Source organism: Canis lupus, chromosome 16 (assembly GCF_048164855.1).
Source record: "Canis lupus baileyi chromosome 16, mCanLup2.hap1, whole genome shotgun sequence".
Taxonomy (NCBI): Eukaryota; Metazoa; Chordata; class Mammalia; order Carnivora; family Canidae; genus Canis; species Canis lupus.
This window is the reverse complement of record NC_132853.1, coordinates 13,753,378-13,777,441: the sequence shown is the minus strand read 5'-3', so window position 1 is coordinate 13,777,441 and position 24,064 is coordinate 13,753,378. Positions and strand designations below refer to the sequence as shown.

The 24,064-nt window shown below is 38.2% G+C and overlaps 1 protein-coding gene across 4 annotated transcripts; it reads left to right on the top strand.

Annotated features, from left to right (window-relative positions):
* The first annotated feature begins 5 nt into the window (after positions 1-5).
* ASPA (aspartoacylase) lies at positions 6-23,787 on the top strand. 4 transcript variants are annotated; one of them, XM_072778993.1, is made up of 8 exons: positions 6-82; positions 3,011-3,048; positions 5,035-5,296; positions 8,717-8,912; positions 10,370-10,463; positions 14,242-14,349; positions 18,368-18,477; positions 22,235-23,787. In XM_072778993.1, the coding sequence occupies exons 3-8, from the start codon at positions 5,061-5,063 to the stop codon at positions 22,430-22,432; spliced, it is 942 nt and encodes a 313-aa protein (XP_072635094.1). In that variant the 5' UTR covers positions 6-82; positions 3,011-3,048; positions 5,035-5,060; the 3' UTR covers positions 22,433-23,787. The 4 variants fall into 4 exon arrangements, with proteins under 4 accessions (XP_072635094.1, XP_072635091.1, XP_072635092.1 ...); XM_072778990.1 differs by lacking the exon at positions 6-82 and adding an exon at positions 129-487; XM_072778991.1 differs by lacking the exons at positions 6-82; positions 3,011-3,048 and having other exon boundaries at positions 4,899-5,296; positions 14,248-14,349.
* The last annotated feature ends 277 nt before the right edge of the window (positions 23,788-24,064 follow it).

Sequence of the window (24,064 nt, the reverse complement as noted above, 5' to 3'; positions counted from 1 at the left end):
CGCAGGCGCGCCGCTACCCGCGCCTCCAACTGCGCAGGCGCAGGGGCCACCTGGCACAATGGCGCCGCCCTGTCTGTGGAGGGTGAGAAAGCCACCTGCCCCCCACTCTCGGGAACGAGAACGTTAGCGCACCTGCCCCTCCCATTTCGCACGTGTGAGGCCCTCGGCGCAGGAAAGGCCCTAGGGACAGACCCGCTCTGTTGGCCGCTGTGCCGTACCCGGGCCTGGTCGCCCAACACTCAGCGCACACACATTTTTATAGGTTCTAGACATCCGTTTTTAAGACGCTGGGAGTTCGCCCAGAAAAGAATAACTCAAAGGCCTCAAAACCAGGTCATAGGGTTTGCTTGACCTTGCTTGGGCAGGGCTTGGAATTAAAGTCGCTTGGAGTCCGGTGGGAGAGCTGAGGCCTGGGTCTAGGGGACGGCCTGCCAATCCGCCCACCCGAGGGCAGTCAGGAAGGCTGGGCCTGCGCTGCGCGAGCACGGTGAGGAGAACCGCCACGGAGACCCGGGAGAGCGAGCAGCGCGGTGCAGGGACCGTGGGGCTCCTCCACGCCCCCACCTCCCCCCACCCCCGGCAGATGGTCACTTGCCGGCCCCCTGCTCTTGGCTAGTTATTTACCTCCTCTAATCCTCTATCTCCCTTCTCAGTAAAACAGCAATAACTAATCAAAACCGCCCTCAAAGTGTTAGGAGTATTAAGAGTCCTGGCACACAGTAAATGTCCAAGAAATGTTAACCCTTTTTAAGTCAAACAGTAGCTGCTATCTTCTGAATACCTACTATAGGCCAGAAATGGTCATCTTAGCTCTGTCTGGAGTCAAAGGTCATATTTTGTTGTTACTATAACTTTTGACCATTTGAAGACTGGGGTGGGTGAATGAAAACGTGCAGAGGGTCTAGAGATGAAAGGAAGGTTATCTGCACAGGCCTTGGACTATGAAACCATGAGGCGTATTGGTACAGTTGACCCTTTAACAACACAGGTTTGAACTGGGCAGGTCCAGTTATACATGGATTTTTTAGAGTACAGCACTGCACATGTCTTTTCTCTCTCACAATTTTCTTTTTTTCTTCTTTTTTTAAGAGAAATAGAAAAATAAGGGAATTTTTTTTATTTTTATAGATTGTTTGATTTAATTTAATTTTTTATTGGAGTTCAATTTGCCAACATATAGCATAACACCCAGTGCTCATCCCATCAAGTGCCCCCCTCAGTGCCCGTCACCCCGTCACCCCTCACCCCCCACCCACCCCCCTTTCCACCACCCCTTGTTCCTTTCCCAGAGTTAGGAGTCTCTCATGTTCTGTCTCCCTCCCTGATATTTCCCACTCATTTTCTCTCCTTTCCCCTTTATTCCCTTTCACTATTTTTTATATTCCCCAAATGAATTTTCTTAATGACATTTTTTCCCTCAGCTTACTATTTATTATACAAAATATGTATATGTATATATTACCTTACCACTGGTAAGGCTTCTAATGAACAGCAGTCTGTTAGTAATTTAAGTTGTTGGGGAGTCAAAAGGTATACAAGGATTTTCAAGTGCTTGGAGGTCAGCACTCCTAACCCTTGCCTGTTGGAGGGTCAACTTTTGTAAGATTAGGTCAATGGAGAGGGGTGGAGGGATGGGGTAACTTGGTGATGAACACCAAGGAGGGCATGAGATGTAATGAGCACTGGTTTTATAGAAGACTGATGAATCACTGAACTCTACTTCTAAAACCAGTAAGATAGTATATGTTAATTAATTGAATTTAAATAAAAAATTGTTTAAATAATGAGATTAGGTCAAAAGAAGGAGAATGAGGGGCACATTGGTGTTTCAGGTGGTTAAGCATTGGTCTCTTGATTGCAGCTCAGGTCATGATCTCAGGGTTGTGAAATCAAGCCCCATATCAGGTTCCCAGCTGTGTGTGGAGCCTGCTTAAGATTCTCTATCTCCTTCTCCCTCTGCCCCATCGTCCTCTCTTAAAAAAAAAAAAAAAAAAAAGCAGAAGGAGAATGAGTATGAATGCCAAACTAAGGAATAAAGTTGAAGGAAGTGTGTGTGTCTTCATTTAATTTGGAAAAGAAAAGATTTCACATAATAAAATTTCTGAAAAGACTTGTTAGTTGTCATGATTCCAAAGAGGAGATTTTTTTTAAAAAATGAGTAAAAGCTTTAGGGAAGCAGGTTTTGACCTGATATATACATATACACGCATAGCCCACACACCCACACACCCCCAAAATGGATTTCTCATTTAAAAGAAAATACTTTAAGCCCGCTATGAGCAGCATGCTGGGCCACATCTGTCAGGACTACAGACATGAGCAATGTGGAATCTTTACTAAGAGTGTATAAACTTGTCTGTTTTATCCCCTATCTTGCTCTGGTTGCATTTATTTATTTTCATCTGAAAAGTTGATCAGGATGGATGACAGCAAGAGAGCCACAGAAGAAGGAAAAAGTTTAAATAGAGTAGTTTGATTACATGACTGCTGGACAATTGCATTATGTATGAGACACTTTATATGTGATATTGGAGAGAAGATCCTCCGTATCCCCTAGTCATACCATTTTGTAAATGAAATCTTAAATATGTCTCCCACAAAACTTTTTGTATAAATTTATTGGATGACCAAGACTATGAAAAAATTATTCTCCCTGTGTTTTATATTACATTATTTTACTAATAAATCAGCCACCACCTTCCCTACAAAGCATTTGTATTGCTAGAAATTATTAGGCTTATTCTTTTAAATACTTAGTACATTAAATACTCAACCTAATAGTGAAATGGTGATAACTAGAAAGGGTTCCACTTTGTATGTTATCAGTTCTTTGAATTCTCAAAAAATAATTAGACTAATAAAAATTTGTAGATTTTGTAGGACTAAAAAATTTAGTGTGCTTTGGGAAACAGGGAGTTAAAAATCTTTTGGAAGTTAACTTGGTATAAGAGTATGAAAAGCCTCTGGTGCTCTAGTTCTAAGGAAATGCTCTCCTTTTTTTCTAATAAAGCTTTCCGCAGAAGACAAACTCTGTACACAATAAACAAGGTAAGTATAGGACAGAATTACTGCAATTAATTAACTCTCAACAAACTTGTTCATTTTGACATGTAAGGGAAACTTTATTTATGAATGTTGAATGTGCTTCAAAGTGCTGATCTGTTAAAATTCCATAAAACAAGCCATGAAATGCAGGTCATTTGTGCCAGTTACGAGTAAATAGCCAAGGCAGCATTTCCAGAGAGACTAGGGCAAAGGACAGAACTAAATACAATCAGCAGAAGAGAAACAAAACATTATCAAGTGTTAATAATTCACCATAGTTACAACTCTTAAAACCAAAGTAAACAATACAACTATCATTTGTTTATATGTAGGCTTGTTTTCAGCATCTCTACCCTGAAGTGTTCGGTGTACTTTGATGTGGATAGAAAGTCAAGGCTACAGGGGCTTTTTCTTAGGTTAGAATAGTAATTTTAATGTGTAAATTTAGATTTCATTACGTTGTTTGCTCCTTCTCTGCATTATAATCTCTTAAAGGAGTAATATAAGGATGAGTTTATTAAATATAATGAAATATTCACATTTTGTATTCTCCAGCATGTGTTTTGTTTGTGTGCTTGTTTGTCTCCTGAGCACGCTGTAGTAACTGTTTATGTGAATTCCAAAAGAGAAAAATTAGAACTTTGGGGAAGTCCAAAAATAACAGGAAGCATCCTGTTCTGTAAAAAACACTGGGCTTTTAATCAGAAAACTTGGGTCCCAGGCCCAGATTTCTCCTGGTAGCTGAGAGACTTTTCCCTTAGCACTACAATGGGAATGTCAATACCCAACCACCCTATCTTAGAAAGTGAATATATGAAGAAACTGAGATAACATGTGGGAAATGTTGTTAAAAATGAAACTTCTCTGTGGTTGTAATGTATTATTCCTGTTGTACCCCTATCAGACAATCCGGCATTACTAGTACATAGTATTTCCAGTACCTGAACGTATTTGACTTTCTGGATGGTTGAGCATGAAATCAAATCCAATTTAGCTGAGTCATTTCTCCAAAGGGATGTAATCATCTTAGTATTCTGGATAGTTCCCCTAATAAAACCCCCTACTGAGTAACACATCCCAGTGAAAAGTCTGCTCTGCCAGTAAATTAGACTGTGTATTATAATAAACTCATAATTTGGTTAGTATATACAGCATGCCCCAAGACATTTTCAGGTATTACACAGGCCTGAAAATTACTCCCTGCTGCTTTTCCTTTAGTATTAAGGCAAACAGTGAGGAAGAATCCTAAAGAAATTGACAGAATTACCACAAACTTCATCAGAAGCAAATTAAAGCATATTTCGAAGTAGATTTCTAGGTCCTAGGGATCATTTATTTGGTTCTTGTATCTCTGACCATGAAAAGGCATACTGAAAGAAACAATGCTGCTTCCATAGGAGGCCCTTAGGACCTGCCTTTGGCTGTTTTATGGAGGTGAGATTCAAATGCCCTCCGATATGAAAAGGATCTGAACTCATTTCAGAGAAGAAATATTTTTAAATGTGAGTGGAAACATAAATAACAAATAATACCATGCATATTATGAGCCACTTCTTTATTTTTATACATTTTTTAAACTTTTTAATTTTTGAGGATTAGAAAGGTATAAACTATTTTTACTATTACAAGTGGTCATAGAAGCACCAGTAGGGGACATTCTAGCTGAAAGGAAAACAGAATTTTTGTATTAGTATGAGATGCTAATTTATTATTGCATTTAGATCTACTGACCATGTGAGGGAGTAAGAAGTTAAACAGCTGTATCTAGTTCATCTCTGCATATTTTAATCCAAATATGGTAAAGGGCAGGGCTAAAGAAGGGAGTGTCCCTATAATAAACAGGGCTCAGAACTTGTGATAGAATATTAAATTATTCTCCACTCAAGAGAACTCTGCACTTTGCACTTTGGTTAAAGTCTCATTTGGATTTAAATTTCTAAACTTTTCTTAAGAAATTAAGTTTTATTTGATCTCTTTTCTGAATTGCAGAAATCAGACAAAACTACTTGATAAAAATGACTTCTTATCATGTTACTGAAGATCCTATTAAAAAGGTTGCTATCTTTGGAGGAACTCACGGGAATGAATTAACAGGAGTATTTCTAGTTAAGCACTGGCTGGAGAATGACACTGAGATTCAGAGAACAGGGCTGGAGGTAAAACCATTTATTACCAACCCAAGAGCAGTGAAGAAGTGTACCAGATATATTGACTGTGACCTGAATCGAGTTTTTGATCCTGAAAATCTTGGGTAAGGCTACATTTTGTGTTGTATGCATAGGTGCATGTATGGGTATGTGTGTGAAAAGTGGTATATGTGAATGAGAACATGTATGGGTAGCACATGATATACATGCCCGTACATATAATCACTGTTGTGAATAAGATCACTTTCACTTTTAATCATACTCCGCTGTGAATTACTCAGCTATGTAAACTGGGCATTCACATGCTCTTTTATAAACTTTTCACAACGTAAGACAATTCTTAACTGATTTTCTTTTTGAATGCATTCTGTATAGACGGAGACAATAAATAATAATGGCTTTTATTTTTAAACCGTATCTTTAAAGAAACAGATCAAATAGTCTTTTGTAATTTATTAGTGTTTTGCCACTATGCTTGCGTACATATTTGTTAGCTTTCTAGGTGGTTGACTACTATTTTTTAATGCAACTAAGACACTTTACCTGCATTTTCTGAACTTAAATTGCAGCTGGTTTATAATACGTTGCACACAATGTATGCAATAGTAACACTCTAGGTATTATTCATAACACATAGTATAAATAATATTATTTCCCCTTTGCTTACATCTTTATAGCTCTTAGTGTAGATATATAGGGCTGTTAGTATTTGCTTTTTACCACTTTCTTTTATTTACCTAAAAATATTATTAAACACCTACTCTTCACGGGGCACTGTGCGAGGTACCATGGGAGTACAAGGCTATGTACAAAATGGTTTCTGCCCACAACAAGTTGGAAGACAACCAAGGTAGAAGATGTGCAAAGGAGCAACTAACACAGCACGGATTTAAGTACCCATTTTCTAATAAACACTTCAGTTTAGAGTTTCTTAAATTTAATCTCACAGCTGATGAAAATATGGTTACTGCTTTTAGTACAAATATGCCTCACTTTATGAAATAGAGGTTTTCTAGAGAAAAGTATACATTAGTTATGTTTTGTGAAACAAATATTTTTACTAGCATACATTTAAATTTCAGGAATGCTTTATCTTCATGACTGAGGTATGTCGATACAATTAAGGTTTATCTGGTCACCTAAAATAGGTTTTAACTAGCTCTTATATTACAAAAATTTGTTGAAGAATAACTCGTTTAGTTAGCATGTTAACTTCTCAAATAATTCTGAAATGGACTGGGGTGAGTTTTCTTACTATAACCACTCAATAGTAGGCATTGTCTTTCTCTTTTTTTTTTTTTTTTTTTGGTAAGATTTTATTTATTTGAGAGAGAGAGAAAGAAAGAGAGAGAGTACAAGCAGGGTGAGGAGCAGAGGGAGAAGCAGACTCCCTGCCAAGCAGGGAGCCCAATGCAGGGCTCCATCCTGGGACTCTGGGATCATGACCTGAGCCAATGGCAGATGCTTCACTGACTGAGCCACCCAGATGCCCTAATAGTATGCATTTTCAGTGAGAGCAGTCTTTTAAATTTACTTTCTAGTTCTTATAGTTCAACACTATTCAGAGGCTAGACAGTTCTCTCTCAGAGTGATTCTGAAAGTTACAGAATAGATAAGTTAATTCCCTTCTCTTGTCTTCCCTGTCAAATTTACTCCTTTCCCTATATTCACCATCTCAGTGATGTCACCAGTACCCATCAAATCCCCCATGGAAATCAACTTGAAACCTTCCCTGTTCCTCAAGCCCTGTGTCTAGTAAGTTACCAAATCTTCCCATTTATTCAAATATTGAATATTTTGCAAATCCAATCTTCCTCTTCATTTTAACTTCCTTAGTTTATTTCTTCTGTGGACAGTTAGAGTAGCTTCCTAAAGAATCTCTGTATCTCGCCTTACTCCAATCCTTCCCGCCATTGACTCTCGTAGCAGAGAGATCATCCAAACCAGACAGATCTTATCATGCCTGTCTCCAGTTGAAAATTCTTAAAAATCTACTATCCAGTGTAGATTTAAGTAACTTGGTATTGCTGTTATGACTTTTAGGATCCTGCCCCTACCTATTGTTTCAGCTTCATCTCTTGGGACTCCCCCTATGAAACCCCAGGCAGGAGAATGCAGTGTCCATTATCTTTCAAGACTCTAAGCCTTAGCTCTAAGCAACTGGGCGGCTAGTGATGCCATTTATTCACACAAGGAAGAATTAGAAGCAAATCAATTGAAGGTAGAGTAATCTAGTACAGTTTTTTCATGAATTAACATTTAAAATTCATATCTAGGTGCACTTGGGTGGCTCAGTTGGTTGGGCGGCTGAGTCTTGATTTTGGCTTAAGTCATCTCAGGGTCCTGGGATTGAGCCCCACATTGGGGGGGGTCCATGCTCAGCAGGGAGCCTGCTTGAGACTCTCTCTTTCCCTCTCCCTCAGCCCCTCCCTCCCCTCTAAAATAAATAAATAAATCTTAAAAACATTAAAATGCATATCTATCCATTAGGAACTATGTTTGGTTGCATATAATAAAACCTGAAAACAGTGGCTTAAATAAATGTTTTCTTTTCTTTTTTTTTTTTTTTTTTACAAATAAATGCACAGGTTGGAAGTCCAGAGCTGGTTGCAGTGGTTCAATAATATCATTAGTATCACAGGTCTCTTCTATCTTCCCACTGCACAATCCTTGTATGTAGCCTTTGTCCTCATAGTTTTGCTTTACAGTCAAAAATGGCTGTTCCACCTTCTTGATTGCATTTCAGTCAGGAATTACCCAGGTTCAAACTGTAGGGCCCTTGAAGATACTAGCAAAAATGAGAAACAGAAAGAGATGGAATTACAGAGAAGTGGTTGAATTTAATCCTTGTTTAATGAGGAAAAATAAACTTAAATCACCATCATGTACAGTAAGAAAAAGTGTATCCTAAAGATTAAGGGGAGGTAGAGACTTATTTGAGAATTCGATAAAAACTTATCCCAGAAAAAGAATATATATGCATATGCCTGCAAATTTCTGCATTTTCTTAGAGTTTACAGACTTTGTAAAGTTTGCCGTGGGCCACTAGTAGTCCCTGACCTCGGTTAGAATCCCTAATTAGATAACATGATCACCTAAGCTTGACTATTTTTGTGCAGTAGAAAATTAGCTACAGGACAAAAAAAAAAATTATGTGTGTGCTTGATAATCTAGCTCTATAAAATAGCCCAATACACATAACATTTTAAAAATTAGTAAGTTAATGAATGAATTTTGTTCAACATTGAAGTCGAATGGCAAATTCTATTTGAAATGCCCTTTCTGGGATCAGCCACATAAATGAACTATTGTTGTGAGCATACCAATGCACCATTACATAAAACCACACGGAGAAAAAAAAGGAATTTTTTATTTATGAAGTTTTCAAATAAGTTTCTACTTTCCTTACAGATTTTTTAGATTAAAGTTTTGGCAACTGGCTCCTGATACACTGTGTTCTTATTGTATATTTATGTTATCTTAGCCACAGATGTTGTTAATCTTCTTCTTTCTCCTAATAACAGCAAAAAAGTGTCAAAGGATTTACCATATGAAGTGAGAAGGGCTCAAGAAATAAATCATTTATTTGGCCCAAAAAACAATGAAGATTCCTATGACATTATTTTTGACCTTCACAACACTACTTCTAACATGGGGTGCACTCTTATTCTTGAAGATTCCAGGAATGACCTTTTAATTCAAATGTTTCATTACATTAAGGTAATGTCAATGTTATTAATTTATAAGTTAGCATAGTTCCTGTACTTTTTAGTCAATTATAAGATGCTGAACAACCAGAAAAGGGTCAGAAGAAGGGGTCCAGGAGAGATGAGGGAGTAGGAGGGGCACCAGAATAAAGGCAGTGTTGACAGGCAGAAACAAAGGTGAGGAAATGAGTAAAATAATACATAGAATAAATAAAATAACAAGACAGTTGTGGATACTTGAGTCTTTAAGATTATAAATCTTTTATCCAGATAGCCACCAAATCATAGGCTATTTGGTAAAATTAATACCAACATTTAAAATGGTGTGGTTGAAGTAGCTCAATTCTAGTTCTAGGAAGCTCAAGAAATAGTCACTTACTTTTGACTAAAGGCCAGTGATAGAAAGAGTGGCTCTTTTTAGTTCTACCCTTGTCTGCATTTGATCCTGATACCCCAACACACATCTGTTCTTCCAGTACTTCGTAAAGCTAATCATTTTAAGGCTCAGAAATTTACAAGATGAAAAATTCAGCAATCCTATAGCTAGCAAAAAAATGCTAGAAAAAATAACAACCAAGGAAAACCACAAATAATGAAATATATGTCTATTTCTATGTAATGGATTCTCTTCTTTCCAGAGGACTAGTCTAGTTTAGTGAAAAGAGTTTGATCCATGTAGCCAGGAGAATTTAGGCTTATAATCCTTGCTTTCTCATTCACTAACCTTGGACAAGACACCCCACTCCAAAACCTTGCCTTCCTTGTTGTATAAAATGGGCATTATAGCAACACTTACCCATATGGCTGTTAAAAGCCTTAAATAAGTTAAAGTATTTAAAGCATTTAGCCTCACACCTAGCAGATAGTAAAAAATAATCGTTATTTCTGTTTCCCTTGAGTTCTGGTGGGAGTAGTAGTTCTGGTGGGAGCTCATAATGCAGCAACTCTTTGTTGCTCATTAAAGGAAGAATCGAATGCTCCAGTTGCCAGGCATAGAAGCAGCATGGCTGACGTCACCAAAACCTGGAAGCATATCTTGAATTCTCATTCAGATAAGTGGAGATGGGGGAATTCACCTAACATCTGCACAGACCTGGACTATAGGGGTAGAAACAAAATTCTTTATGTGACCAATATGAGGCTAAAAACTGTAACCAGTGGTGAAAACAAAAATAACCAAATCCATTCAGAAGGAAAATTTATTTCATATTCTTTGATCATGGTCCTTGAGAATTATTTAATGTACCTGCTATCAGAAAGCTATGCAGAATTCAATTTCATATGTCATTCACTACTGTGTTTTCAAAGCAATAATAACAGCATTGAATCTTAGAGTGTTTCATAAAGCTGTCTTACTAATCTTAGTTGATGTAGTAAAACATATTGAAGGCATTATTGACTCTCTAGTGGCAAAGAGAACAAAGTGTATGGTCTTTACATAATAAGAAAGATGTTTTAAATTCTTTTCAGAATTCTTTGGCTCCATTACCCTGCTATGTTTATCTTATTGAGCATCCTTCCCTCAAATATGCAACCACTCGTTCTATAGCCAAGTATCCTGTTGGTAAGTCATATTTCCCATTGTCACAATTGCACAAAATACGTCCTATGTGAAACTCTGAGAAAATTATTTCTTGAAGAATATTTATAGTTACCTTGCTTATCATTATGGCTTATAACTGTCAAGTAATAAGCAGACTAACTCCAGGCAGGCTCTAATTATATCAGATTTCCTCAATTTCATTGAACATCTTTCTACATTCCAGGAGAGAAATAGTGAGCTGAGGAAATTTGAATCTTTATAATGTTCAGTAAACATGCCTACCTTTTGTGCCTAAAAAGAGATCATTTCTGTCTTCCAAGACTGTTCACTATACAAACACTCTTGAAAAATAAGCTGGAACCAAGGCAGTCAGTGTCTTGCTGGCAAGACATGCAGAAACACAAAAGACCCACGAAAATTTTTCTCTCAACATTCCTCTTAGGCACCTGATTTGCAGTCATGTCTCCCACTAACTGTTTGCTATCCATTCACTTGTTTGCCCTGTCAGTTCCTAGGCTGTGAATTCACCTTTGCCTTCTAGCAACTTCCAACATGGAGGCTTGCACAGACAGTCTCTTTTATCTATATTCCACTCTCTTCCTGAGTGACCTGCTAGCGTAATTGTTTGCAGACTATACTATAGTAATTAAAATTGCTGTCACATCTTAAAATATTTTTGTTAGATCTCAAATGATTTTAACCAAGAGCAATTTTATTTATTTTTTTTAATTTATTTTTTATTGGTGTTCAATTTACTAACATACAGAATAACCCCCAGTGCCCAAGAGCAATTTAATTTGAAAACAAGTTGTCAGGGTAGCCGGGGTGGCTCAGCGGTTTAGCGCCACCTTCAGCCCAGGGCGTGATCCTGGAGATTCGGGATCCAGTCCGCGTCCGGCTCCCTTCATGGAGCCTGCTTCTCCCTCTGACTGTGTCTCTGCCTCTCTCTCTCTCTCTCTCTCTCTCTCTCTCTCTCTGCCTTTCTCTCTGTGTCTCTCATGAATAAATAAATAAAATCTTTAAAAAAAAGTCAAACAATGTAAACAAATTTATTTTAAAAAAAGAATTTATAGTTATCTTGGTTATTCAATTGTTGATAATTTGGTGCAAAATCAGGGATCTCTTGGGGTAAGCTAAATATTCACACATAGGTAATTATTTGAAACAAACCAAATGCTTAGCAATAAAGAATAGAGGTCTTGTTTCTGGGACACCAAAAAAATCAAAAGATTTCTGCACTTTGAAACGCAGTCTTGGTCTATGATATTTGTGGGGTGATGCTGCTCTTAACCAAAACAAATACCTACCGATATGTTTGGGCCTGAAAAATAGAGCAAAACCTTTCAAACATTTCAATATGAGAGAGTATTATGATCATCATAAATAATTAGAAATATTGTATGTTCTCCCTGTAACTTTGCTATTTTATTTGGAATATTTTTATACCATCCATTCATTGGGGGAAAAACACTTAATGATCAGAGAGAAACAATCTCCAACTCAACATTTTATAATATACCCAAAACTGTTGCCCCATACAAATTTACTTTAGCTTCTACTAGCCTCCGACAGGGACCACCTTTGCATTCTATTGCCAAGGCAGCTGAAATGTTGCAGGATCATTCTAGATAAACTTTATTATAGAAAGAAGCAGTTTGCTGCAGCCAGCCGCTCCTAGAATCTTCTTCAGTTTCTGTTTCTGTCTCTCACCTGTGCATGGGCGCACACACACATGCACACACACACACACACACACACACACACAAATGGAAGAGAAACTAGACAGAGTCTTCTACTAACTCTCCCAGATCCATCATGGCCTCATTTGAGACTCAGAAGATTTACTCTTATGACCATTACTTCTTTAGCTCCACTCAGACTATGCTGTGGCCATTTTCTACAAATTTAAACATTCTTCTCTGATACAGGATCTTATGTCAAAGTTAATTGCTGGTTTAGAAAATATGGCAACCCTATTATATTTCACTCACAATCAGAAAGGAAAAAACCCTTTAATAACTGACTCTTCTGGGTAAGACACCCACTCTTACCCATCATATCTGCTCTCCACATAGGACTGCCCACACCACACCTTCTATCTCACAAATGGCTTAAGCAGGGATCCCTGGGTGGCGCAGAGGTTTGGCGCCTGCCTTTGGCCCAGGGCGCGATCGTGGAGACCTGGGATTGAATCCCACATGGGGCTCCCAGTGCATGGAGCCTGCTTCTCCCTCTGCCTGTGTCTCTGCCTCTCTCTCTCTCTCTCTCTCTGTGTGTGTGTGTGACTATCATAAATAAATAAAAATCAAAAAAATTAAAAAAAACAAATGGCTTAAGCAATAAAATAAATTTATTATTTTATCTAATAGCTCAACAGCATTATGAGGGGGTAGGTTCTTTTTATCTTTCTAGTCTACCATCTTTAGCACCATTTTTTTTAAGCAATCCATGGCCACAAGATGCCCACTGTAATTTTAGGCATCATATGCCAACAAGACAGTATCTAGTGGGTTTAAGAAAGTTCTTAGGAACTCCCCTCACAAACCTTCTGTTGTAACCATTTGTCAGAACCAGGTCACATATCCATTCTCAAGAACTAGGGTACTGGGAGTACTGTGATGACTTATATTACTCACATTTACACCTGAGCTTGGGAAAAGTGCCCTTACCTGGAAGATTGGATACCCAACCAAAATCAGGACTCTGTTAGAAAGGGGGAAGGTGGAATGGCTTTTGGATTGGCAACTAACAATGTCTTCCATAACATATCCTTGAATACATTTTTGCATGTCTGTTCAAATCATTTATACACAAGATGCATACCTCGGCCACACTTAACACTACATGCTTAAACATAGTCGAAACGTGTATACAAGAAAGCTAAGCACAACAAATAAAAAAATGAAGATCAAATACAGAAAAGTTTTGTGAATTAAGAAATAAAAGAAGTGGGTGAAAATAAAATGGACAAAAGGAATGTATATGAATACATATGAATTGAGTGAAAGAGAATGAATGATTTTATACTTGGTCAATGGTTTAAAAGTAGAGAAGGTAAGAACTAGAAGGATGACTGTATGGGAGACTGGAACAGGAGGGGAGTGACTAAATATTTCATTTAGAGGAAGAGTATTTTGTAGATATGAGGATGGATTGGGTTTGGAGTGAAAAGAAATGGATACAAATCCATTCTAAGGAAAACTAACACTATTGCACTATCATGTCAGGATGGGTTGTTATGCTAAGGGCAAGATTGTTGCTCTAGGGTCACATAGATTGTCATGTTGACTTACATCCATGGCTCTAGATTTCTGTGACTTAAATGGATGACTTTCTTCCTGTCAAAACTAAGGAATAGTCTATGACAGTTTCTCTTTGTGTCCACCAATTATTTTGTCAATATAAATTTGTCTACTCCAGTTACGTTTTCAATATTATGATATTTAAATATTTTGACAATATTTAAGGAAATTTAAAGAAAAATGACGCAAAGTTTTACTACTCTAATATAATTCTTTGATATTTTTCCATGATCTCTCCCAGTCTTAATTCACTATGCTCATAACATGTACATGTAAATGTTCTGCTTTTATTTTTTGCCTAACATTGTCTCAAATATTTCCCGTGATGCTACATGGTCTACCTTTCTAATAATTTTAATGATAGGATCATAGATCTTGATATATTAAAATGCTCAACTTTATAATATATTGTAATACTTATATAAATGTATATAATGTACTTATATAAATACTTATATAAATGTATATAAATGTGACTATTTCCCCTCTGTACCGAGGTATAGAAGTTGGTCCCCAACCTCAAGGGGTTCTGAGAGCTGATATTTTGGATCAAATGAGAAAAATGATTAAGTATGCTCTTGATTTTATACATAATTTCAATGAAGGTAAGTAGGAGGTAGGAATTGTTTCCTTGTTAGTGTGTATGTGTATAAATAAATCAGAAAAAAAGAGCTGGAATGAGCACACATAGTGACTTAATCACTAAACATTGAAATAGCAATTGTCAAATTTGCCATGATCATGATAATAGATGCTTTTTAAAAATGTTATTCACTTCAGCCATTCCTCAATGACTAGAATAGACACATTTAAGAAAAGCAACTACCAGATAAAGCTCCCCAAATAAAATTCTCATTTTCCTACTAATTTCCAGTACAAATGTCCATTAAACATATGAAAAGGTGTCCAATATCACTAGTAATCAGAGAAATGCAAATTAAAATGAGAAACTATTCTCTCCCATTAGAGTGAAAAAATATGAAAATCTGATAATATTAACTGTTGGTAAGGGCATAGGAAAAGAGGGTGCTCTCATCTATGCTAGTATAAATTGGTAAGGACACTTTAGAGAGAATTTTTACAGCATCAACTTTTTGAAATGCACAAATCCTATGACCCAGCAATTCCCTATCTCAAAGAAACACAAGCACATGGATACCCAATAGGTCATATGCAAGGGTGGGTATCAGCTTCACTAGTAAGAGGAAAACAATATAAATGACCTGAATATTGATCCATCGGTGAGCAATTCAATAAACTAATGTGGAAAGATCTTCAAAATACATTGTTAATTACAGAAAGCAAGCTACAGACCAAAACATGCAGCATACCAATTTTCTTCAGAATAATAATGATAAATGCTTACTAGAATACTTATATATATGCTAATGCACAGGAAAAGTCCTAGAAGAAAACACACCAAACTGGTAACAGTGATTACTGGGGAGGGGAGGAAAAAACAGGTTAATTTTGTTCTGTTTTGAAGTGAATGATGCATTCATGTGTTATTTGTGTAATTAAAAAATAATTAAATGAGGCTGATGGTGGAGTGATATATGGAACTCTACTATCTGCTCATTTATTTGGTAAACCTAAAACTTCAGGAAAAGGTCTATTAATTACTAAAAATAAATTTACTTTAAAATTTTAAAATAAGGTGTAATTTTTTTGTTTTTAGAATAAGGTGTAATTAAAATAAAACCAAAGAGACCTGAAACTAATATAACACTGTATATTAACTATCCTGGAATTAAAATTTAAAAAATTTAATAAAACTTTTAAAACTTAAAAAAAATTATTTAAAGAGAGAAAGAGAGAGACTATGTAAATAATTATTCCAGAAGGCTGAATTGAAATTATTGTGGAGTGGGTCATTATAGAGACAAAGCTGGAGAAGAGTTCAGTGTCATGGGGCATTTAATTCCTTAACGGTAGATTGTGCACCCTATTGCAATCACAGGAATTTCTTCTGTACTTGGGAATCTTTTGACTCCAAAGTCATAAAGACTGAAAATCAGCTTTTTACCATCTTTATCTGAGAAGAGGGTCTATAGTCTCAAATAGACCTGGTGTTGGGAAGGCAACCACTAATTCACAAGAAACCCTTCAAATAATAAGTGTGGGACTACAATATGTTAAGAAATTATGTATCCAGGTAGAAGGCCACAGATCTGAATGGGAAAACATGGTTTCCAAATCACAATCCATAGACTTCTACCCCAGGGGTTGGGGATCTCTTGCTATTCTAAGAGCTCTGGGACATTCCAGGACAGTAGCTCCAGAGCAGTTCTGTTTTTTTGCTCTTTCCTATAACATTTCACTTAAGCAAAGGATTCTGCAGTTCAAAAATTTTAAACCACTATTAATTTTGACTTTCTAGTTTGGTGGATTTTTAACTAACATGGAAAGAGCACCATAATCCAAAGAATGCTGACAAAGGGATAACCACCTAGAGAAAAATCTCTAGAAATGTGCAGAAGAGCTCCATCCTTGACTCTGTGCTACTCAAAACTATTAGTAAGTTGGATAAAGATATATGTGACATACTTATATATAAATGAAAAGTGGCAGGAAGCTTGCAGGAAAATATCCAGGGTCAAAAGGTGGACCCAAAAAGTCCTGACAATTTTTAACAGTTGCCCAAAGCAAATGTTTTAAGTTAAGTACATTTCAGGTGTAAAGTTTGCTTTTATGTTTAAAAAAAAAAAAAAAAGCCCAGAATAAAGGAGATGATGGTCTCTCTTCTGCATTGAATAAACATCACTTGGGGAACTGTGAATAAATTCTGAGTCCATATTTCAGGAGGAGCATCTATGAACTAGAGGTAGGCCAAGGAGAAAATTGAGAATGCTAAAGAGTTTGAAAACCGTAATAAGAATAATCCCTAAGACGTGCATAAAATTTCAGTTTACAAAGCACCTTCCCATACAAGCTCATGAATGTGACCACATATGAATAGTGAATAAGAGTGTTCAGACTGGCAAAAGAAGACTTTATATTAGAGTTTTAGAAGTACTATATTGGAAAACAATTAGATGTTTTCTGTGACTCTGAGGGCAGAATAGAATCAGTGGGATAAAGTTACCTAGAAACCGAAATTTCTAATTAACAACGCTAACAATGGAATGGACCACACTTTGTGAGACTGTCCAAGCCAGAGTAAGATGACCACTTGGCTGGAAAGATATAGAGAAGACTCAAGCACTGATGAAGTTGGGCATTTGAGGCTCCTTTGAACTCTGAGATTTGAAGTAGCAAAAACATGCTCCTTTGTATTCTAGCACTTTTTCCTTTCCTCCCATGGACCTTCTGCTTTAAGGAGATGACACCTAATAAGTTTCCATCTTCACCTGGAGAATGGGGTAGATTGTAAAAATGGCCACAAATTGTTCCCTGAGTCTGTGCTTTTACAATGTGGTGTTTTAGATCCTTCTACCAAGAAATGAAGTCTATTTCCCTACCTGCTGAATCTGGCGTGGCTGCGTTATGTGTTTTGTGCCACAGGAGAAATGTGAAAAGGACTTGTGCGCTAGAGCTTACTCTCTTGCTCCCCTTAGGCACCCTGTACTGCCAGTACGTGGGTCAGCCTCGCCTAGCCTCACCTGCTGAATAATGGGAGGTGATGAAGCAAAGAACTCAGACACCCTAGCTCCAGCTGACAGCCTGTCGAATGCCAGACATGAGAGTAAGACATCATAGGTCATCCAGCCCCCAGCTGACCTGCCAGCACATCACAAATGCATGAGCAAGCCAGTCAGAAATCAGCAAGCCAGCCTAAACCGGATGAACTACCCAAACAACCCGCAGAACCATGAGCTAAATTGAAGGTCACCATATGACACCACCGAGTTCTGGGGTAGTGTGTGAAGCAGCAAAAGCTAAAGGATACAGAAGCAATCACAGGATCTCCACAGTCCAATCCTGGCTGCGCTTTCTGCTCTAAAGACAAAAGAAGATTTTCCTTTGAGTTGCCAACATACTACAGTATCGGGTCGTCCTGGTTGCTCAGAGTTGTCTGACATACACGTAAACTACTCCTTTTCCAAGTTTCTGGCCGTTGGGCTGTTTAATGTTGCTGCATCTTTGGAAGTAGGACCCCACTATTGACAGGCTGCGTGCATCCTGAGGTCTCACAATACTTAGTTAAGAGAGATGGGGCCTGCTGCTGAAGTCATCTAACCTGCCGGAAATCCTCCTGAGGTTCTATGATCATAGAATGTCAGAGTTGGAAGGGCCTCCAAGATAAGGCAGTTCAAAACTTTCATTGGACAGGTGAAGAAAGTGAGCCTCAAGAAGGGAAGCATCTTGCTTGAGATTGCACAGCTAGGTTAAAGCCTGGGTATCCTGACTCCCATCCTAGCCTCCCTTTCTCCTACACTGGCTTCTCAAGTTCTGTTTTCTACATCTATCCTTTAGTGTGTTTGTGCACAGTGTACTAATAGAAATAGTTTGAGAACTTCTTTTGGTCAAATGTTGTTTATGAATATCCTTAACTAACATGGTATGTTCTTCCTGTAGTTGTCTATCTTCATTGTTTGGTTGCTGTTGTTCCCTAAAGTGTCAACTTCCTTTTTTTCAAGAAGCATTTTTAGTCACTAATTATACATATTGTTTTCACCATAGGAAAAGAATTTCCTCCTTGTGCTATTGAAGTCTATAAAATAATGGAGAAAGTTGACTATCCCAGGAATGAAAATGGAGATATTGCTGCTCTGATCCACCCTAATCTGCAGGTAGCATTTGCTGTTTTTTTGTTTAACATTCAAAATAATGAGACCCAACTTTCAAAAAGAACTTTATTTTTTTAAAGACTTTATTCATGAGAGACACAGAGAGAGAGGCAGAGACACAGGCAGAGGGAGAAGCAGGCTCCATGCAGGGAGCCCAATGCAGGACCCAATCCTGGGACTCCAGAATCATGACCTGAGCCAAAGGCAGACGCTCAACCACTTAGCCACCCAGATGTCCCCAAATAGAACTTTACACCTTATAATCCATTTTGCATACATTAGCACATTTGGGTACTCAAAAACACTGCAGTGTAGGTAGAGTATTCAGACCTTCATTCAGTAAATGTTTATCGAGTAGAGCTTGGGCTAACTCTGGGGATACATCTGCGCACATGGCCTATACTCTTGTGGTATTTATGGTATTGATATCCCAAACTCTAAACTGTGGTTTTAGAAAACAAGATAACCAGATGCTATACCAGAATAATGAGGTAGAAAGGAAGGGGTCTGACAAGGCCTCTCAGGGAAGGTGAAATTCCTGCCCATTGCACTTGGAATTATTTTATCTATTTAAACACAAGAAAACTGAGGCTGACAGAGGCTTCCAGTTATGGTATGAATCAATCGTGGGATAAAAGGCACAGCACAGGGAATATAGTCAGTGGAGGTGTGATAGGGCTATATCATGGCAGATGATAGCTACACTTGCAGTGAGCAGAGCAGAAGGTATAAACTATGTTGTACACCTGAAACTAATGTAACATTGTGAGTCAACTACACTCAAAAAAAAAAAAAAAAGAAAGAAAGAAAGAAAAGAAAACAGAGGTTCAGAAATTAGATCTTTCCCGTAGTCATACAGCTATCAGTGGCAGATCCAGAACTAATGTTCTTTGCAGTTGACCACGTTGCTGCCACCTCCTTGTGATCAGCACTGAATAAGTTAGAGCAAAACACTCAGAACCTCTTTCTTTGCAGTGTTTTCCGCCAGCATTCCTCACTTTCCTCAGAACCCCAGTATCTCTTCCTTGTCTTGTTTGATCAATTATTGGATAATTAAGGGAGAACAAAAGGCTCTTGGGAGGGTGTCAGAGGTTTAAATCTGGAAAAGGTAAATGTAGAAAAAAGGAGGAGCAAGGATTCCAAAACCTAAAACATCTGTTCCCATCATGAGTCCCCTACTCACCCTCAGACATCAGAGATGGAAGAGACCTGGCGAGTTATCTAGTCTGGGGCTTTCAACTCTGGCTCTACATGCCTAGAGAGCCTTTGAGACATAATGGTGCCAGGATCCCACTCAGATCATCTGATCTTATTGGCCTGGGTAATCGAGGTAGAAAGCCACTGATCCAGACTTACAACTTAATAAAGTAGCCTGCCCAAAAATACAGACAAGTGGAGCAAATTGTGCTTTGTGGCTTAGTGGGATCCAGGTAGAAACCAGAAGAAGGGGCACAGTGATTTAAAGGAAAGAAAGATAAAGATTGAGGGAGAGAGAGAGGAAGCACTACAGGTAACAAAAATAGCAAGCGCAGAAACAGGCCAAGATGTAGGTGTCATAACTGGCTACAGCACAGGATTTTTGTTTTTGATATTTGTATTCCTCAATGATCCTTGAAGAGTATAAAAATCATGCTGTAGAGGCTGAGAAGTGAGGCAGAGATCAGTAACAAACAGGGTTAGTAGTAGATCTTGAAAGGAAGGATGGTATTGATCCAACCAAACAAGTGATTCATTAATTATTGCAATAAGTATATTTGAATGACTGCTAAGCCTGTTCTGGGCCCCAAGATTCCAGATAGACAAGGTCCCTCACAGAGCTTGCATACTAATCAGGGGAGAACAGAGCATGAATAAATAAACAACACATAAACCAGATCATTTCAAATTGTAATGAGTACTATAAGAGAAATAACAGAGTAATAGAGCCTAACAGAGGGTTCCTGTTAGATGGAATGGTCTGAAAGAGCTCCGTCTGAGATGACGGCTTTGAATCTGGAACCTGAACCATGAGAAGTCAGCCACGTGGAAGACAAGTCCAAAGGCCCTAAGGCTGGAACAGACTTGGTGTGTTTGAGGAACAGCAAGACCAGTGTCAATGGAGAGTAGGGAATGAACAGAGAGGACAGTAGACTCTGGAGCTAGAGACACAGTCCAGGTTTTGCTCTAAGAGTGATGGGGTTCTCAATCAGGGATGTTCACTGGAGTGATCTAGAGGATAGACCCACAAAGGCTTGGAACCTGTTACAAAAGCTACCAAAGCAGTGCTTCTCAAACTTGGGCTGCAGGAGAATCACATGAGGAGCTTTGAAAACATCTTGATTGCCAGGTCCCATCCCCAGAGATTCTGATTTAATTCATCAAGGTGGACACAGGAAATGCATTAGGTTCACCGGGTGATGTTCATGTGGCTTAGGTTTGGGTAGCCCTGCACACCCTTGGAATTCCCACAGGTGTGGCAAAGAAGCAGCGTCACTTGTTCTAGAAGCACATCTCTGGCTGAAAATCACTGCTCCAGAGAAGTTTCCAACACACTGTCCTGAGGAATCACCTGGGGCTGTAAAACACAAAACCAACCAATAGTGACCTATAAATAAGTAGTGTGAGGGTAGCGAAGGAGGCGTGTGGTAGAACCATGCACCTTCGTTACATATTGTATGATTACCTGACTCTATTTTATGCCTATGTCTGAACTCATAGAGCTATGCAAAAAATGAATAAATTTTACCGTATGTAAATTTTGAAATAACTTTTTTTTAATTAATGATGCCTGAGCCCTGCCCTTGAGATGCTGATTTCATGCATCTGTAATGCACCCAGCCCCTCTACTAATCTATATTTTTTAAACATCCCAAGTGATTACAATGTGCAGTCACGGTTGAGAAAATTGCCATGATGCAGTGTTGCCCAAATTTTAATGTTGTGCCTGTGAATCTCTGGGGATTTGTTAACGTGAAGATTTTGATTTAGTAAGTTTGCAGTGGGGAATAAAATTGTGCTTTTCTAGTAAACTCCCAGGTGCTGCTGGGAAATGTTAAAAGTACAAACTCTGAGGCCCTACCCCTGCCCTATAGAATCTGAATCTGCGTTTTAACAAAATCCATACACCATCTGCAAACATGTCAGAGTTTGGGAAAGACTGGTTTAGGGTTCCTGTGATGTGACATCATTAGTGCGTGAGGGTTCAACGGTCCAGATCCCTAATGCGAGACCTTTCCGATAACTCAGTTGTTACCACGGGGTACATTCACCTTATCTTAGACTTGCCCCAGCCCATCCCCTCCTCCCCTCTGGAGCTCCAACCAAATAGAATCCCTTTGCAGGCAGGCATAATGGTACACACCCCAGCAGTATAATGTCCAGCACACTAAAGGCTCTTAAATGGATATTTCCTAAATTTTGCTGAACAGAATTCAACTTCAGCTAGCAAGAGATAGAATATACACTTTGGGAGACGCACATTTAGTTTTGCCCTTTAATATTCTACTGCCTTTGACAACATTTAAGGCAAATTTGGTATTGAAGCAAACTCTAATTACACGTATCAGTTATAAAAATTAAATGGGCAACTCTTACAACTGCTGCCCAGATTAATGGCTCAGTCTCAGCTCAGAACACTCATGTGCTTCCCAACACATCTCTCAGGCATCTCCTTTTTTATACAATGCTATAATTTGTTATTTGTCTAGAGCCCAACTTAAGACTTTAAAAGCAAGAGGGAAGACCCAAATGTAACTTATATATTTTAATTGTTTCCTGAAAGGATCAAGACTGGAAACCGCTGCACCCTGGGGATCCTGTGTTTTTAACTCTTGAGGGAAAGAGTATTCCATTGGGCGGAGACAGTACTGTGTACCCAGTATTTGTAAATGAGGCCGCATATTATGAAAAGAAAGAAGCTTTCGCAAAGACAACCAAACTAATCCTCAATGCAAGAAGTATCCGCTCCTCTTTACATTAGGAATCGTTTCTTACTTACCTGTTATACAGTATCTTGAAAAGTTTGTAAGCTCCTGAAGGCAGGATTGTTCTTTATTCAACTACATACCCATAGCACCTAGTCCAGTGCCTTGCACACAGTGGGCATTCGGCAAATTTTCTGAATGAATGAGAAATTAATGAGTATCTTTTAAAAGTATCATACTAGGTACATAGCTTATTCAAAGAGGTGCATTTCTCATTTCTGTATAGCTCCTTCTATATCATACTTTGATAGTTTAAAATTCTGAATAAACCGCTTCTAAATTCAAATTTCAAAATTGAAATGGATACTATATAAAAATTATTAATTTGAGCATAGAATTAAATGTGTTTTCATATTACTAACTTGAGCATAGAATTAAATGTGTTTTCAAGTAATGTATAAGTGCTACTGGAAACTAATGATGCAGACTTGCTATTTTTAAATTTTTCACATTTGAATTAATGATAATGTATTAAGTACCCATCTGTCAACTTTAGCAATAGTTGTGATATCCGTAGGAGATTTTTAATTGTTCTTTTGAAGATGAAATGTGAACAAGAAATGAGGGCTGATTTATAAAGGTGACATTAGGGCTAAATCAAGAAACTGAATGGTCCTTTGACCACAGACAGTGACCTACACAAAGCACCGCTGCTCTGACATGGTCTTGTTCTGCATTGACCTCAGGGAGTGAGGAGCCTCCTCCAAGACATCTCACACGCCTCTTGGGAAGCTAACATTCCTTCCCAACCTGTATGCATATTTCTTCCAACTGTTACTTCTCATTTTGAGGGAATGCATTTGTCCTTGTTCCCAGCCAACATGTGAGGAAGTCTTTGGGCTCCTGTAGCATAGGTGGTAAAGACAGAAATAGCAGAGGGCAGCAGACACTAGTGGAAGTGTGACCCAAACTCATGTCTCTGGTTCAACATGCATTCTTTCAAGAAAGCGCCCATGATCGAAATGGCCAAATCCCTCCCTGTCACCATTCTTCTCCTCAAAGGTCTTTGGGCTGAAACAGGGCCTCTGTCACCCTCCAGTCCCTGCAGGAGCCTCCCTTGCCTCCTCTCCTAGGCCCCAGTGGCCAAGTAAAGAGAGTTTTTATTGTATGATTTGGACCCCAAGGAACCCATGTTTATGGTTTCAAATGTATGTACTAAGATCATACTAATGTTGTCCGAAGCAAAGATATATGTAAATATCTCGTTCCTCCAGAGTGAACAAACGCCATTAAGCTAATTTCATTTTCATATTCAGTGTTTTATAAAATACAAGTAAGCTCTTTCTCAGCACCAATATTTTTGTACTGTGACAAAATGATTTTTATTGCAATAAACTCTCTTCCTTCTGAATTCTGAAGTTAAAGTTCAATTTATCAGTGAGCTTTTGCACAGAACAAGTTTTACCAATCTTCCTTCAAGATTTTACCAATTTTCCTTCTCCTACTGCAAAAGTTCATGTTTTATGTCCGAGTCCAATTTTTCTGGGTCAGTTTTTTCCAGACGTAAACATTGGCAAGAATGCTTTACTCTTCCATCAAACTTTAGTCACCTATAAAATTCACAACATAAGGTCTTAATTCCTCTGGCTCAATATTTACAGTATTCAGTTTCTGGTTAAATGTGATTT